This window comes from Leucoraja erinacea, chromosome 6 (assembly GCF_028641065.1).
Source record: "Leucoraja erinacea ecotype New England chromosome 6, Leri_hhj_1, whole genome shotgun sequence".
In the NCBI taxonomy this organism is placed as follows: Eukaryota; Metazoa; Chordata; class Chondrichthyes; order Rajiformes; family Rajidae; genus Leucoraja; species Leucoraja erinaceus.
This window is the reverse complement of record NC_073382.1, coordinates 4,462,130-4,475,450: the sequence shown is the minus strand read 5'-3', so window position 1 is coordinate 4,475,450 and position 13,321 is coordinate 4,462,130. Positions and strand designations below refer to the sequence as shown.

Sequence of the window (13,321 nt, the reverse complement as noted above, 5' to 3'; positions counted from 1 at the left end):
AACTGCGTAGTCCAAATGAGGTCCAACGAGGGTGAAGTATAGCTTCCCCTTGACAGAAGTTGAGCAATGATGAAAGTTGCGCCTCAAAAAGTTTAGGACACCTGTTGCTTTCACCGTTGCATGATGAGTCTGACCATTTAGTTCTGCAATTTGATGTCAAGATACTTGGTTTGTTTGGATTCTCCAAGGGTGGCACCAAGTATATTGTAAGATGTTTCGCCTGGATTCCTCTTTCTGGTGACACGCATGGCTTCACATTTGGAAGGGTTGAACTTATGATCAATGTTCTACATAGCCCTGCATTGTAAATAACCATGCATCAATGTCTTAATTACACTGAAGTCAATGGAATGTATATTTGTAAATTCACCGCATCAACAGAGTAGGAACGCTTGGGTAGAAAGGGATTCAGTGATTCATATCCCCTACAACTCTCACCAACTTCTACAGATGCACCATAGGACGCATTTTATCAGGATGCATCACAGCTTGGTTTCCATCCAACTAGGCAAAAAATTGCAGCAGATTGTTTGACACAGCCCAGACCATCACACAAACCAACCTTCCTTCTATTGGCTCCATTTATACCTCATGCTGGCTCAGCAAGGCCAGCAGCATAATCAAGGACGAGTCGCACCCTGGCCACTCCCTCTTCTCCCTTCTCCCATCAGTCAAAAGGTGTAGGTGTGAAAACACACACCTCCAGATTCAGGGACAGTTTCTTCCCAGTTGTCATGTGGCAACTGAATCATCCCACCACAACCAGAGAGCAGTGCTGAACAACTATCTACCTCATTGGTGGCCTCCAGACCAGCCCTTGATCAGACTTTGCTGGCTTTACATTGCACTGAACGTTATTCCCTTATCATTTGTCTATACACTGTAAATGGCTCGATTGTAATCATGTATTGTCTTTCTGCTGACTGGTTAGCAAGCAACAAAAGCTTTTCAATGTACCACTGTACTATACTAAACTAGGAGATCAGAGTTCTTCTGCCTTGATTTGAATCTATATGTCTCTTGCTGGGAGCACAGAATCAGTGATTTTTAGAGACAAGGAATTGCAGATGCTAGTTTACTAAGCAAGATAAATAAAAGTGCAGGAGTAACTCAGCGGGTCTGTCAGCATCTCTGGAGAACATGGACAGATAACACTTTCGGGATATGAGCTATTCTTCAGTCTGAAGCCGAAACGTCACCCATCCATGTTCTCCGAAGATGCTGCTTGACCTGCTGAGCTCCTCCGGCATTTTTGTATCGTTTTTTTTAATTATTGATGTTTAGCCCATCGGCAATGAAACGTGACTTTAATATTTTTCCCTCAACCAGGGGAGTATGTCGTCATGACCGTCTACTTCGACTTAAGCAGGAGAATGGGCTACTTCACGATTCAGACCTACATACCGTGTATATTGACAGTCGTCCTTTCCTGGGTCTCATTCTGGATCAAAAAAGATGCCACACCAGCCAGAACAGCACTGGGTAAGTTTTGTATCGCATCCTTGACTTACTGTTAAGTGGAAACCAATCAGAAACCATCTAATGGCGGTTGGGCTGGACTGGCAAATGCAACACGGTTATAATTGTGTGGCACGGTGGCGCAGCGGTAGAGTTGCTGCCTTACAGTGTTTACAGCACCAGAGACCTGGGTTCGATCATTGGTATCATTTAAAAATAAATTGGATAGGCATATGGATGAGAAGGGAATGGAGGATTATGGTATGAGTGCAGGCAGGTGGAACTAAGGGGAAAAAACATTTGTTCGGCACGGACTTGTAGGGCCGAGATGGCCTGTTTCCGTGCTGTAATTGTTATATGGTTATATGGTTATATGATCCCGACGATGGGTGCTGCCTGTACAGAGTTTGTACATTCGCCCTGTGACCAGGTGGGTTTTATCCCCAGATCTTCGGTTTCCTCCCACACTCCAAAGACGTACAGGTTTCAAGGTTAATTGGTTTGGTATAAATGTAAATTGTCCCTAGATTAATTTTTCTTTTTCTGGCCTGTAGGGAAAGCCCAGCACTAAACTGATTGGATAGCTCTTACAATGCCAGTACAAGTACAATGGGCTGAAGAGTCAGTTCAAGAGAAGAGTCAAGGGAGTTTTATTGTCATGTGTCCCAGATAGGACAATGAAATTCTTGCTTGCTGCAGCACATCAGAATATATAAACATAATAGTTGTTTTCAAAAATAGTTGTTTTCCGAAAGTCATAACTACTCTAAATTCACACATGCACTGACTTCACAGCCCAACACCCGGACTTCCATCTATTCTATCCACGTACTGAAATTTGGAACTGTAATGTGTATTGTAACTGTAATTTTTAATATTTTTTAATTTTTTTTTAAATATTTAATATAATATTTAAACATCTGCCTAAGAATACTACCTATTCATCCTTCACCATTTTGCCTTTATAGATATGTATATAGCGCCACAGAATTGTGCACCTATCCCCCCCCCCCCCCCCCCCCCCCCCCCCCCCCTTTTGTCTTGTTTTCTGTTTCTTGTTTTTTTTGTACTAAATTATATGTATGCACTGAGTCCGAGCTGCTTTTAATTTCATTGTACATGTATAGTGACAATAAATGGCATATCTATCTAATACAGAACGGGAGATGAATGTTCAGTGCGTCTATAGACCATAGACCACATATGCACAATACATAAACAGATAAAGTGATAACATGCGATAACATGTTCAGAGCTTAATTGATGTCGTGTTTAATCATTAATTCCATGGTTCTATTAATTTTTAATACAAGTGCGGTAGAAATCCATTCACTGTCGCTGGTACTAAATGTCAGTGTTTCACCATTTCAGCTGGTTCTGATGTCTAACTTTGAGGCTAATACAACGAAGTGGAGCACAATATTCATTGGAAGTGGCCTCTCGTGAGACAACCATTCTCGTGTGCTTGGTGTGATATGGTATTGCAATGTCGTCCACATACAATGCCCATTTGGCCTGTTAAACTGAACACGTTGATACCGGCAAGGTTATACTGGCTTATATAGAGTTATCTAATTGCAAAATGAATGCAATCTCTCTGTTGTCAATTAGCCCAAGGTTTTGATGAAATCCTCCTTGAAAAATGTCACAACAAAAGGCAAGAAAACACAGGGACATATCTGATATTTTTTTTGGTAAAAATAGATTTTTTAATTTTGGCATCATCTCATTATTTTGGCTATACACCATGATCTATACTACTTAAAATACAGGATATGAATCAATGGGAATATTACATACAAAATAGGAAAATAACCTGGATATTTGGAGACCTTCAGTTTCACTACTGAGTGCTGTCTTTAGGGAAACAACCCATATATATATATATGCACACACACACACACACACACACACACACACACACACACACACACACACACGCAAACACGCATAAAACAAGCAAGAGTTGTGTAATAATAACAATAATAGTTACAATATCAGGGCCCACCACAATAGTGTATTGTAGTTGAGCTTATTTGAGGTTGTAGTGTTTAATATCCTGATGGCTGTAAGGAAGAAGCTGTTCCTGAACCTGGACATTACATTACCTTGTACTCCTGTACCTTCTTCCCAATGGCAGGAGTGATATGAGTGTGTGGCCACGATGGTGTGGGTCTCTGATGATGCTGGCTGCCTTTTTGAGGCATCGACTCTGATAAATCCCTTTGATGGTGGGGAGGTCAGTACTGGTGATGGACTGGGCAGTGTTCACAACTTTTTCATTCCTGGGCATTCAAGTTGCCGACTCAGGCCGTGATCCAACCAGTCAATATACTCACTACTGTACACCTGTAGAAGTTCAAGAAAATCCTCTATGACAGTGGTTCTCAAATGGGGGTATGCGTACCCCCGGGTGTACGTGAAGGCACTCCAGGGGGTACGTGAGATTTTAAAATATAGGCGTACATATATTTAAAAAGGAGCATCCACGCCAAAATCCTTTAAAAATAATTATTTAATAAATATTTCAGGAAAATATAAGTATAAGTTCATAAAATGAATTTTATATACAGTAGGCTATTCAATTTCATTATCCTAAAAACCCAGAGTCTCCCCCATTCCAGGATGGTTCGACCCAACCTGTCATATGCCACCCGGCATCACCTGTCAATCACAACTCAAACGATAGAGTCGTGGTTGAAGCGTAGCAGCAATTCTTTTGAAAACACGGAGGGACAAGTGGCAATGAAGGCCAAACCGGAGCCGGAAAAATTCTGGCTTTATCTTGAAGATTATGTTTGTATGTGTTTATCAGTTCCAAAGTTTAATATATCAGACACTGATGGCACAGTGCTCTGTTTTAAGTCTTTTTTTTTTCAACCAAAAATACTTTGCGCTGGTTAGGGGGTACTTGGCTGAAAAAATATTTCACAAGGGGTACATCACTGAAAAAAGGTTGAGAACCACTGCTCTATGACATACCACATCTCCGTAATCTTCTCGGGAAGTAGAGGCGTTGATGTGCTTTCTTAAAATTGTATCAGTGTGTTGGGTCCAGGAAAGATCTTCGGAAATATGCACGCCCAGGAATTAGAAGTTTTGGGCTCTTTCCACCAATGTCCTGTTGATAAAAACAGGATTGTGGGTCCTCATCCTTCCTCTTCCAAAGTCCATTGGTTTCACTGATATTGGGAGCCAGTTTGTTGTGCTGGCACCATTTGGTCAATCGGTCGATCTCACTTCTATTCTCTGACTCATCGCCATCTGTAATTCGTCCAACAACGATGGTGTCATCGGCAAATTTGAAGATGGAGTTCGCACTGTGTCCGACAACACAGTCATGAGTATAGAGTGAGTAGAGCAGGGGGCAGAACACGCAGCCTTGTGGTGCTCCAGTACTGATTGTTAATGAGGAAGAAGTGTTTCTGGCAATTCAAACAGACTGTGGTCTGTGGATGAGGAATTTGAGGATATAATAGTAAGATTAAACGAGAACTTACCAGTTTGAAGTTTGATCTGTATTTTATGAGGAGTTACGATGAGGGATTACGTCAAGAGCCCGCTCAGCACGCATGCTTCAAAGCAGCGGTGTGGAATCACAGATAGACACAGTTATTGAAATAAACATAGTAAAGAAAAGGAGACATCAGTTATCAGTTTGACCCATATTAATGAGAGTGGGAGCGGAGGGCACGTAATCCCTCATCGTAACTCCTCATAAAATACAGATCAAACTTCAAACTGGTAAGTTCTCGTTTAACCTTACTATTTTACTTCAGAGTCACGTGAGTGACTACGTGAAGATTTTAAAGCTCTGTGATTTCAAACCGTGTGACAGTTATTACAATACAATACAATTTATTGTCATTTGAGCCCCAGTGAGGCTCAAACGAAATTCTGTTTCCACAGCCATACAAACAAAGACAATTTCCTAGACATACACACAATTTAACTCACACAAACATCCATCCATGATGGAAGGCAAAGTCTTTTCTCTCCCCTGTTCTCCATGTCTCTCCCGATATCCAAGCCCCAGGTGGGCGATGATAAGTCCCACGGCCATTTTAGGCCGTGCCGGGCGATTTACGGCCCCGCTCCCGGTCTAAATGTCACAAAGTTGGAGCCCCCGGCAGGCGCTGGAATGTCCCACGGCCATGAAGCCGTACCGGGCGATGTACGTCCCTGCTCTGGGTCTTTCCAACCCCGCGACACGGGCTGGAGAAGTCGCGTTGCGGGAGCTCCGGGAAGCGGTCTCTCTCTCCCCCCGGACCCGCGAGCTCCCGATGTCCCAGTTCACCGGACCTGCAGCTGCGTTGCTGGAGCCTCCGGGCCCCAGGAGTCGAGTCGCAGCAGCGAGTCACCACCGCTCCCCACGCTCCGAGGCCAGCCAGCCCCACGATGGTGAGTAGTCCGCAGCTCCGCAGTCTCCCGAGCCCCCGGGTCCTTCAGGTTGGAGGCCTCTCCACGGTGCTAGGCCCCAACGACAACGGAGACCGACAGGGAAAAGGTCGGGTCTCCCGAACAGGGAAGAGATTTTAAACGGTTTCCCCCTCCCCCCCCCGCCCCCCCACATATACACATTTAAAACTAGTATTAAAAAACACCAACACTACATTTAACTAGACAAAAAATAAAAAAAGACAGAGACAGGCTGCAGGGGCCGCTGCAACTGCAACTGGTGAGTCGCGCCACCAACCAACCAACTTCACTCACTGCCGAAGTCCTTAAGGGAGGAAGTGTGTTATCGTAATCAACCAATGAATCTGTTTGTAGAAAAACACAACGGTATTTTTTAACAACAAAGAAATTAAATTGCTCCCCTGGGCTTAAATTAAATATTTGCAGTCTGTAAATTTTTTTCTGCAAATAAAGCAGGTTTTGCCAACGGCTTATTATAAAAAGTTCTGAACGTTCTTTCCCCCGACCATCCTGCTGTAGCCAGGATGTGGTCTATAGACAATTCCATTCTTTTGGCCGTCAACGTGGATGCTGCCCTGGTGGAATGAGATTTGTACATGTTAGTGTTTATCCCAGCAGCTTTTAGCATCTGCTTGAGCCATCTCGAAACAGTTTGGCTCGTCACCCGACCATAAGGTTTTTTATGACTGACCCATAAGGCTTTTCCACTCCCTTGAATATTTTTGGTTGTCTCTATGTAGGACAGTAGGTGGGTCATGGCACATAACCGTGGTTCTGGCGGGTAAGCCCGGAATTCCACGACTGGATTAGGTTTTCATGGTCTGCTCTGTTTGATCAGTCCCTGGATAATGAAAGAGATCTGGTCTGGAGCTGTGATCATGTTGTCCAGTCGCAATAGGTGTGGTGACTGGACCCTCTGTGCAGATACAAGTGCCATCAACATGAGTGTTTTGAGCGTGGATTGTTCCAGGTTGAGAGATCTGGCTGGTGGCCATCCCCTGAGGTATGTCAGGACCACACTGACATCCCATATATGGGTGTATAGGAGGGTTGGTCTAGGGGGGTTAGAGTTGTAAATACCCTTCATTAGTTTGACCACCAGCGGGTGGGACCCCATGGCTTGTTGTCCTGGAGCTTGTTTTAAATAGACAGACAAGGCACTTCTAGCTGGTAACTGTAGCGGTTGAGTAGGTGGTCCCTGTATCCAAGCAGTACTTATCTCTTCTCCCACTTTTTGATGCTGGACAAGTACTGTTTTCTTGTGGATGTTCGGAAGGATGTCGTGGGGTAATGGGAACCATGGCTGTGTAGGCCAGTCGGGTACTATCAAAATACCTGAAGCAGAGTCTATTTGTATTTTGCGTAGTACACGGCTGATGAGGCAGAAGGGAGGAAATGCATATAAGAAGAAATTTCCCCAATCCAGCGCGAACGCATCTACCGCTGCTGCCTCAGGGTCTGGTTCCCAAGCGACATACATAGGTACCTGGTGATTCAGCCTTAATGCAAATTAGTCGATATCTGGTGTGCCATATTGCTTAATAATCTTTGCAAACACTTTGGGGTTTAACATCCATTCGGTGTTGTCATTAAATTTGTGTGACCTGGTGTCTGCCACTGTATTTAGCTTACCTGGCAGGTAAGTTGCTGATAGCCAAATATGTCTTTCGACACACCATTGCCAAATTGTGTTGACCAATTTGTTGCATGATATCGATTTTATGCCGCCCATATGGTTAATGTAGGCCACCACGTGGTATTATCTATTTGTAACCGTACATGCAAGTGATGAATATTGGATGCATATGCTTTTAAACCATAAAAGGCACCTAACATCTCTAGATAGTTAATGCCCAGTTAAAGTAGTAATGATGACTCTAGGTTAGTCCATCTGCCACCTGTGCTGGACATGGAGTTAGTGCTCCCCAGCCTTGAGCACTGGCATCTGTTTGGATAACTAAGGTAGGGTTAATGATGATGATAGGGCTGAAACTATGCCAAACGTTTTCTGCCCACCACTGTAGTCCTGATATTGCTTCAGTGGGTAATTTCATGCAAAGGTCCAAATTGTGTAGCCGGAAATGCTGCTACCATTTCCCCAATTACTCTTGCTACTTGTCGAATAGTTGGTCGCTCATTGGCCATTGAATTGTTGCATGATTGTGCCAATTCAGTTGTTTTGACTTTTGGCAAAGGTACAGACATGTGGGCTGAGTTGATTGTGAAGCCCAAGCAGTCCATGGTTGTGGATGGCTTCAACTTAGATTTATCTGGATGGTTACAGACCAGGCCTTGGTCAGGTGTAAAGATACTTTTGATCTCGGTATATATTTACTCCACGTTACTGTTGACTGGACAAGATCCACTGACGTGGAACACATCTTCCAGAACCAGGGACCACAGTTTAAGAATAAGGAGTAAGCCATTTAGAACGGAGACGAGGAAACACTATTTCTCACAGAGAGTGGTGAGTCTGTGGTATTCTCTGCCTCAGAGGGCAGTGGAGGCAGGTTCTCTGGATGCTTTCAAGAGAGAGCTAGATAGGGCTCTTAAAAATAGTGGAGTCAGGGGATATGGGGAGAAGGCAGGAACGAGGTACTGATTGGGGATGATCAGCCATGATCACATTGAATGGTGGTGCTGGCTCAAAGGGCCGAATGGCCTACTCCTGCACCTATTGTCTATTGTCTATTATCTCAAAAAATATGACAGCTGATGATCCAGATCATTGAATCATTGGTCCAGGCAAGATCATGTTTGCCAACTTTGTTAGATATTAAAGAACCCATAATATGATTTAAAGAATAATGCACCATTTATCCCAAGCAACAAAGCACAAATCTCTCACCATCATAATTTCATTATTTTGCAGTTCTGCTTAGCCACAGTTATGTTCTATGTTATAAATTAATGCTCAAATGCCCTGATAGTAAATCAAGTAATAATTGAGAAAATTACTTGTCAGGATGATATTAACGAACCTTGGATAAAACTGCAATTGCCATCTATTATAGACAATAATATAAGAATGCATTTCATGGATCTTTATTACAAATTATCGCATTCTACATTTTGATTGTATGCAATTCTGAACATTTTATGGAGGCAATGCTGGACCATCTAAGGCATGTCAAACAGCAACACATGTGAATACCAAAATTAGTCAATTCCGTTCCTTCACCATGTCCAGGTTGAATTTTCAAAGAGCTAAAATATCGGTATTTTCAGGATCTTATGAGAAATTTGCATGATTCTCACTTTAATAATTACTGTGAATATTCATGGGGGGGGGGGGGGGGGTAGATAGATTCTTGATTAGTAAAAATGTGTCAGGGGTTTATGGAGGTAAGGCAGGAGAATGGGGTTGTGAGAGAGAGATAGATCAGCCACGATTGAATGGAGGAGTAGACGTGATGGGCCGAATGGCCTAATTCTGCTCCTATCACTTATGACCATTATTTGTTTCTGGATCAATGTCATTTTCACATTTGTGTAACAGGTAAAAAAATAAATAAAATGGTGGTGCCTTATACCCGCTCTGAAGCTTAATGCCATATGCCAATTATTCACTAACAAATCCAGTATGGAATTGAGCAGAAACACTTTTTACTGAGGACAGTTAGAAAATGATGTATTATTGCCAGAAATAGTTGAGACCAAAAGCATGGATGCATTTAATGGGAAACTATTTAAGATGGTAGAAGACATTGCTTATCGTGATATGTCATGTGATAGTAGCAGAATTAGGCTATTCGTCCCATCAGGTCTACTCCGCCATTCAATCATGGCTGATCTTTCTTTCCCTCCGAACCCCATTCTCCTGTCTACTCCCCATAACTCCTGACACCCGTACTAATGAAGAATCTATCGATCTATGCCTTATAAATATCCATTGATGGCCTTCCACAGCCTTCTGTGGCAAAGAATTCCACAGATTCACCACCCACTGACTAAAGAAATTCCTCCTCATCTCCTTCCTAAAGGGACGTCTTTTATTTCTGTGGCTTTGAGCTCTGGTCCTAGACTCTCCCACTAGTGGAAACATCCTCTCCACATCCATTCTATCCAAGCCTTTTACTATTCGATTTTCATATGGAATGAAGTAAGTTAAAAGGAGGTTAATGTACCAGGTGTTGGGAAGCATGATTAATAAACATACTTGTCACAAAAGAAAATCGTGATGTCCACCTTTGTAAGAGATCCCAGTATGCTGTACTACCCCCATGCTATTGAGATTAGATTAGATTCGATTAGATCCTTTGTTTGTCATTCAGTCCTTTCGGTCTGAACGAAATGTCGTTGCCTGCAGCCATACATATAATAATAAACAACAAAACACACAATAAACACAAATTAACATCCACCACAGTGAGTTCACCAGGCACCTCCGCACTGTGATGGAGGCAAAAGTCTTAAAGTTACTGTCTCTTCCTCATTCTCCCTCTGTGTTGAGGCGATATGTTGTTACCCCACCGGGCGATGGTAGTCAGTCCCGCGGCTCAACCGAGCTCCGCAAACGGGCCGGTTCAGCTTCGTGGCCCGGGGTGGTCGAAGCTGCCGCCCTCCAGTCCAGCGGACGCAGCTGTTGCCGCGGGAGCTCCGGAAAACAGGCACCAGCCTGTGACCTGCGAGCTCCCGACGGTGTCGTCTACTGGCCCGCGGCCGAGCCCCGGATTCAGGTCGCCGCCGCCGTTGGAACACTGCCTCAGCCACCGGAGCGCCGTCTCAGCCCCGAGCCGGGCCGCACTCACCGGAGCGCCGTCTCAGCCCTGAGCCGGGCCGCCCTCACTGGAACACCGTCTCAGCCCCGAGCGGGGCCGCCCTCACTGGAACGCCGTCTCAGCCCCGAGCCGGGCCACCGGAACACCGGAACGCCACCACAGCTCTGAATTCGGCCAGCCTCGAGGTCGGTCGCAGTTGGAGGCCGTCAGCTCCACCATTAGGCCCCAGCGCAGACTGAGGGAGAGAAGGGTGGATACGACAAGAAAAGTCGCATTCCTCCGAAGGGAGAGACAGAAAACTATGTTTCAGCCCCCCCCGCCCCCCCACACATAACACATCCTAATAACCAAAATTTAACTAAAACAAGACAACAAAAAAAACAACAACAAAAAGTAAAGACAGATGGACTGCAGGCGAGCCGCAGCCATTCAACAGCGCCACCACTTCCGAGGGAGTGCAGCGTAGGTTTATTCCCGGGATGGCGGAACTGTCATATGCTGAGAGAATGGAGCAGCTGGGCTTGTACACTCTGGAGTTTAGAAGGATGAGGGGGATATCATTGAAACATATAAGATTGATAAGGGCTTGAACACGCTAGAGGCAGGAAACATGTTCCCGATGTTGGGGGAGTCCAGAACCAGGAGCCACAGTTTCAGAATAAGCAGTAACCATTTAGAAGGGAGACGAGGAAACACTTTTTCCTCACAGAGAGTGGTGAGTCTGTGGAATTCTCTGCCTCAGAGGGCGGTGGAGGCAGGTTCTCTGGATGCTTTCAAGAGAGAGCTAGATAGGGCTCTTGAAAATAGCAGAGTCGGGGGATATGGGGAGAAGGCAGGAACGGGGTACTGATTGGGGATGATCTGCCATGATCACATTGAACGGCGGTGCTGGCTCGAAGGGCCAAATGGCCTATTCCTGCACCTATTGTCTATTGTCTATTGTCTATTGTCATGATATCACCTACTGGGTAAGTTGCATGTAAGAGTTTTCCATGCAGTTAACATATGATGTTAACATATGATGAACATTTGGAGGCACTGGGCCTGTACTCGCTGGAGTTTAGAAGGATGAGGGGAGACCTCATTGAAACTTACAGAACAGTGAAAGGCCTGGATGTGTGAAGAGGATGTTTCCATTCGTATGACCAGAAGTCATAGCCTCAGTATAAAAGGATATACCTTTAGAAAATAGATGAGGAAGAATTTATTTAGTCAGTGTGTGGCGAATCTGTGGAATTCATTGCCACAGAAGGCTGTTGAGACCAAGTTTACAGATATTTTTAAGGCAGAGATTGACAAATATTTGATTAAGACGAGTGTCATGGTGTTATGGGGCGAAGGCAGGAAAATTGGTTTGAGATAGGTCAGCCATGATTGAATGGCGGAGTAGGCTTGATGGCCCGAATTGCTTAATTCTGCTATGAGAACTTACGAAGTTGGTTCCCAGCCTTTGAAACATGAGCAGTAATGAGTCACAGAGCCAGAAGAATTGGTACAGATGTGTAGGAAGGAACTGCAGATGCTGGTTTAAACCGGAGATAGACACTAAATGCTGGAGTAACTCAGCGGGACAGTCCACATCTCTAGAGAGTACGGCAGAAGAGTCGCATTCCTCCGAATGGGTGACATTTCAGGCCGAGCCCCTTCTTCAGACTGATGGCATGCCAACCTTTGCACATCGAGCGATTGCTCAAGGAGCGAACTGGAAAATGATTCAAGAGATATTCACCTGTCCACAATATTTGATCATGAAAAATGACCAGGGAGCGTGTTTTTAAGAAAACGACAAACAATTTTCTATTGAAAAAGGTGATTTATTTTTTTTAAAGTCTGCATTTTTAGTGCACGACGACTTAGGAATATCCAGCTGTGAATTCAATTTGAGTTTGCAGATGGATTCCCTGTAGCCTGTATCACTGCACCAAACTCAAGACCCAAATGCAACACCTGACTGGTGCAGTCAGCAGGTATTTAATGTGAGCAAGCCATATGTTAAAAATATATATATTTAAAACAATGTCAACCTGCCAAATGGTGCTGCATAATGGCAATACATCTCCAGGTTTTCGACAGGCTAAATGTAAAGTATCTCACATTGTATGTTGTGAACTTCCTTCTGTATCTGAGTCTCCGGGGTTTGGACAAGGCAAATCATGGGCCATATGTAGAGCCAGGATGTTTAGGCACTAAAAAACACTGAAACAGTCAGACAAATAAGCATAAAATGTAAAAAAAAAGCACGAAAAGGCATTTATTGACAAAAAAAGGCATTCATAGGCATTTATTTCCACCAAAATATGATTTTAAATGATAATATAAAAGTATACTACATTAAATGACCAAAGTTGCCTGGTTGCACATAATTACTAGCTTTTTTTTTCAAATTATCTGGTGTTAAAATATGCCGTCTGTCAGATAGAATATGCTTCAGTGAAAAACTTCTGTCTACCTCAGCTGAGATCACTGGTGCATACCCATTATAAGCTACAGTATATTCATGTTGATATCTTGTGCATTACAACTACCTTTGAGAACTTTAGTTATGTTTTGTATTTCTTCAAGATCTTTGTTCGCTAAAATCCCTCTCTCACATTTTCCTTGTATGTCTTTACCTACATCGCCAGGTACTTTACAAATATCGTCAGTTACTTTGTTGAAAACCTGCAAGTTATTCACTAATGTTTCCCCACGTTCCTCAAGGGAAGTGATAGTTTGAGGGAAGT

General features: G+C 43.8%; 1 protein-coding gene across 1 annotated transcript in view; it reads left to right on the top strand.

The window, feature by feature from the left end:
* The first annotated feature begins 1,335 nt into the window (after positions 1–1,335).
* The window catches only part of LOC129697848 (gamma-aminobutyric acid receptor subunit gamma-3-like), a 60,646-nt gene continuing 48,660 nt past the window's right edge, over positions 1,336–13,321 (top strand). Inside the window, exon 1 of the mRNA XM_055636509.1 lies at positions 1,336–1,482. Coding sequence (XP_055492484.1) covers positions 1,344–1,482 — 139 coding nt within the window. The 5' untranslated portion in view covers positions 1,336–1,343. The remainder of the gene's footprint in view (positions 1,483–13,321) is intronic.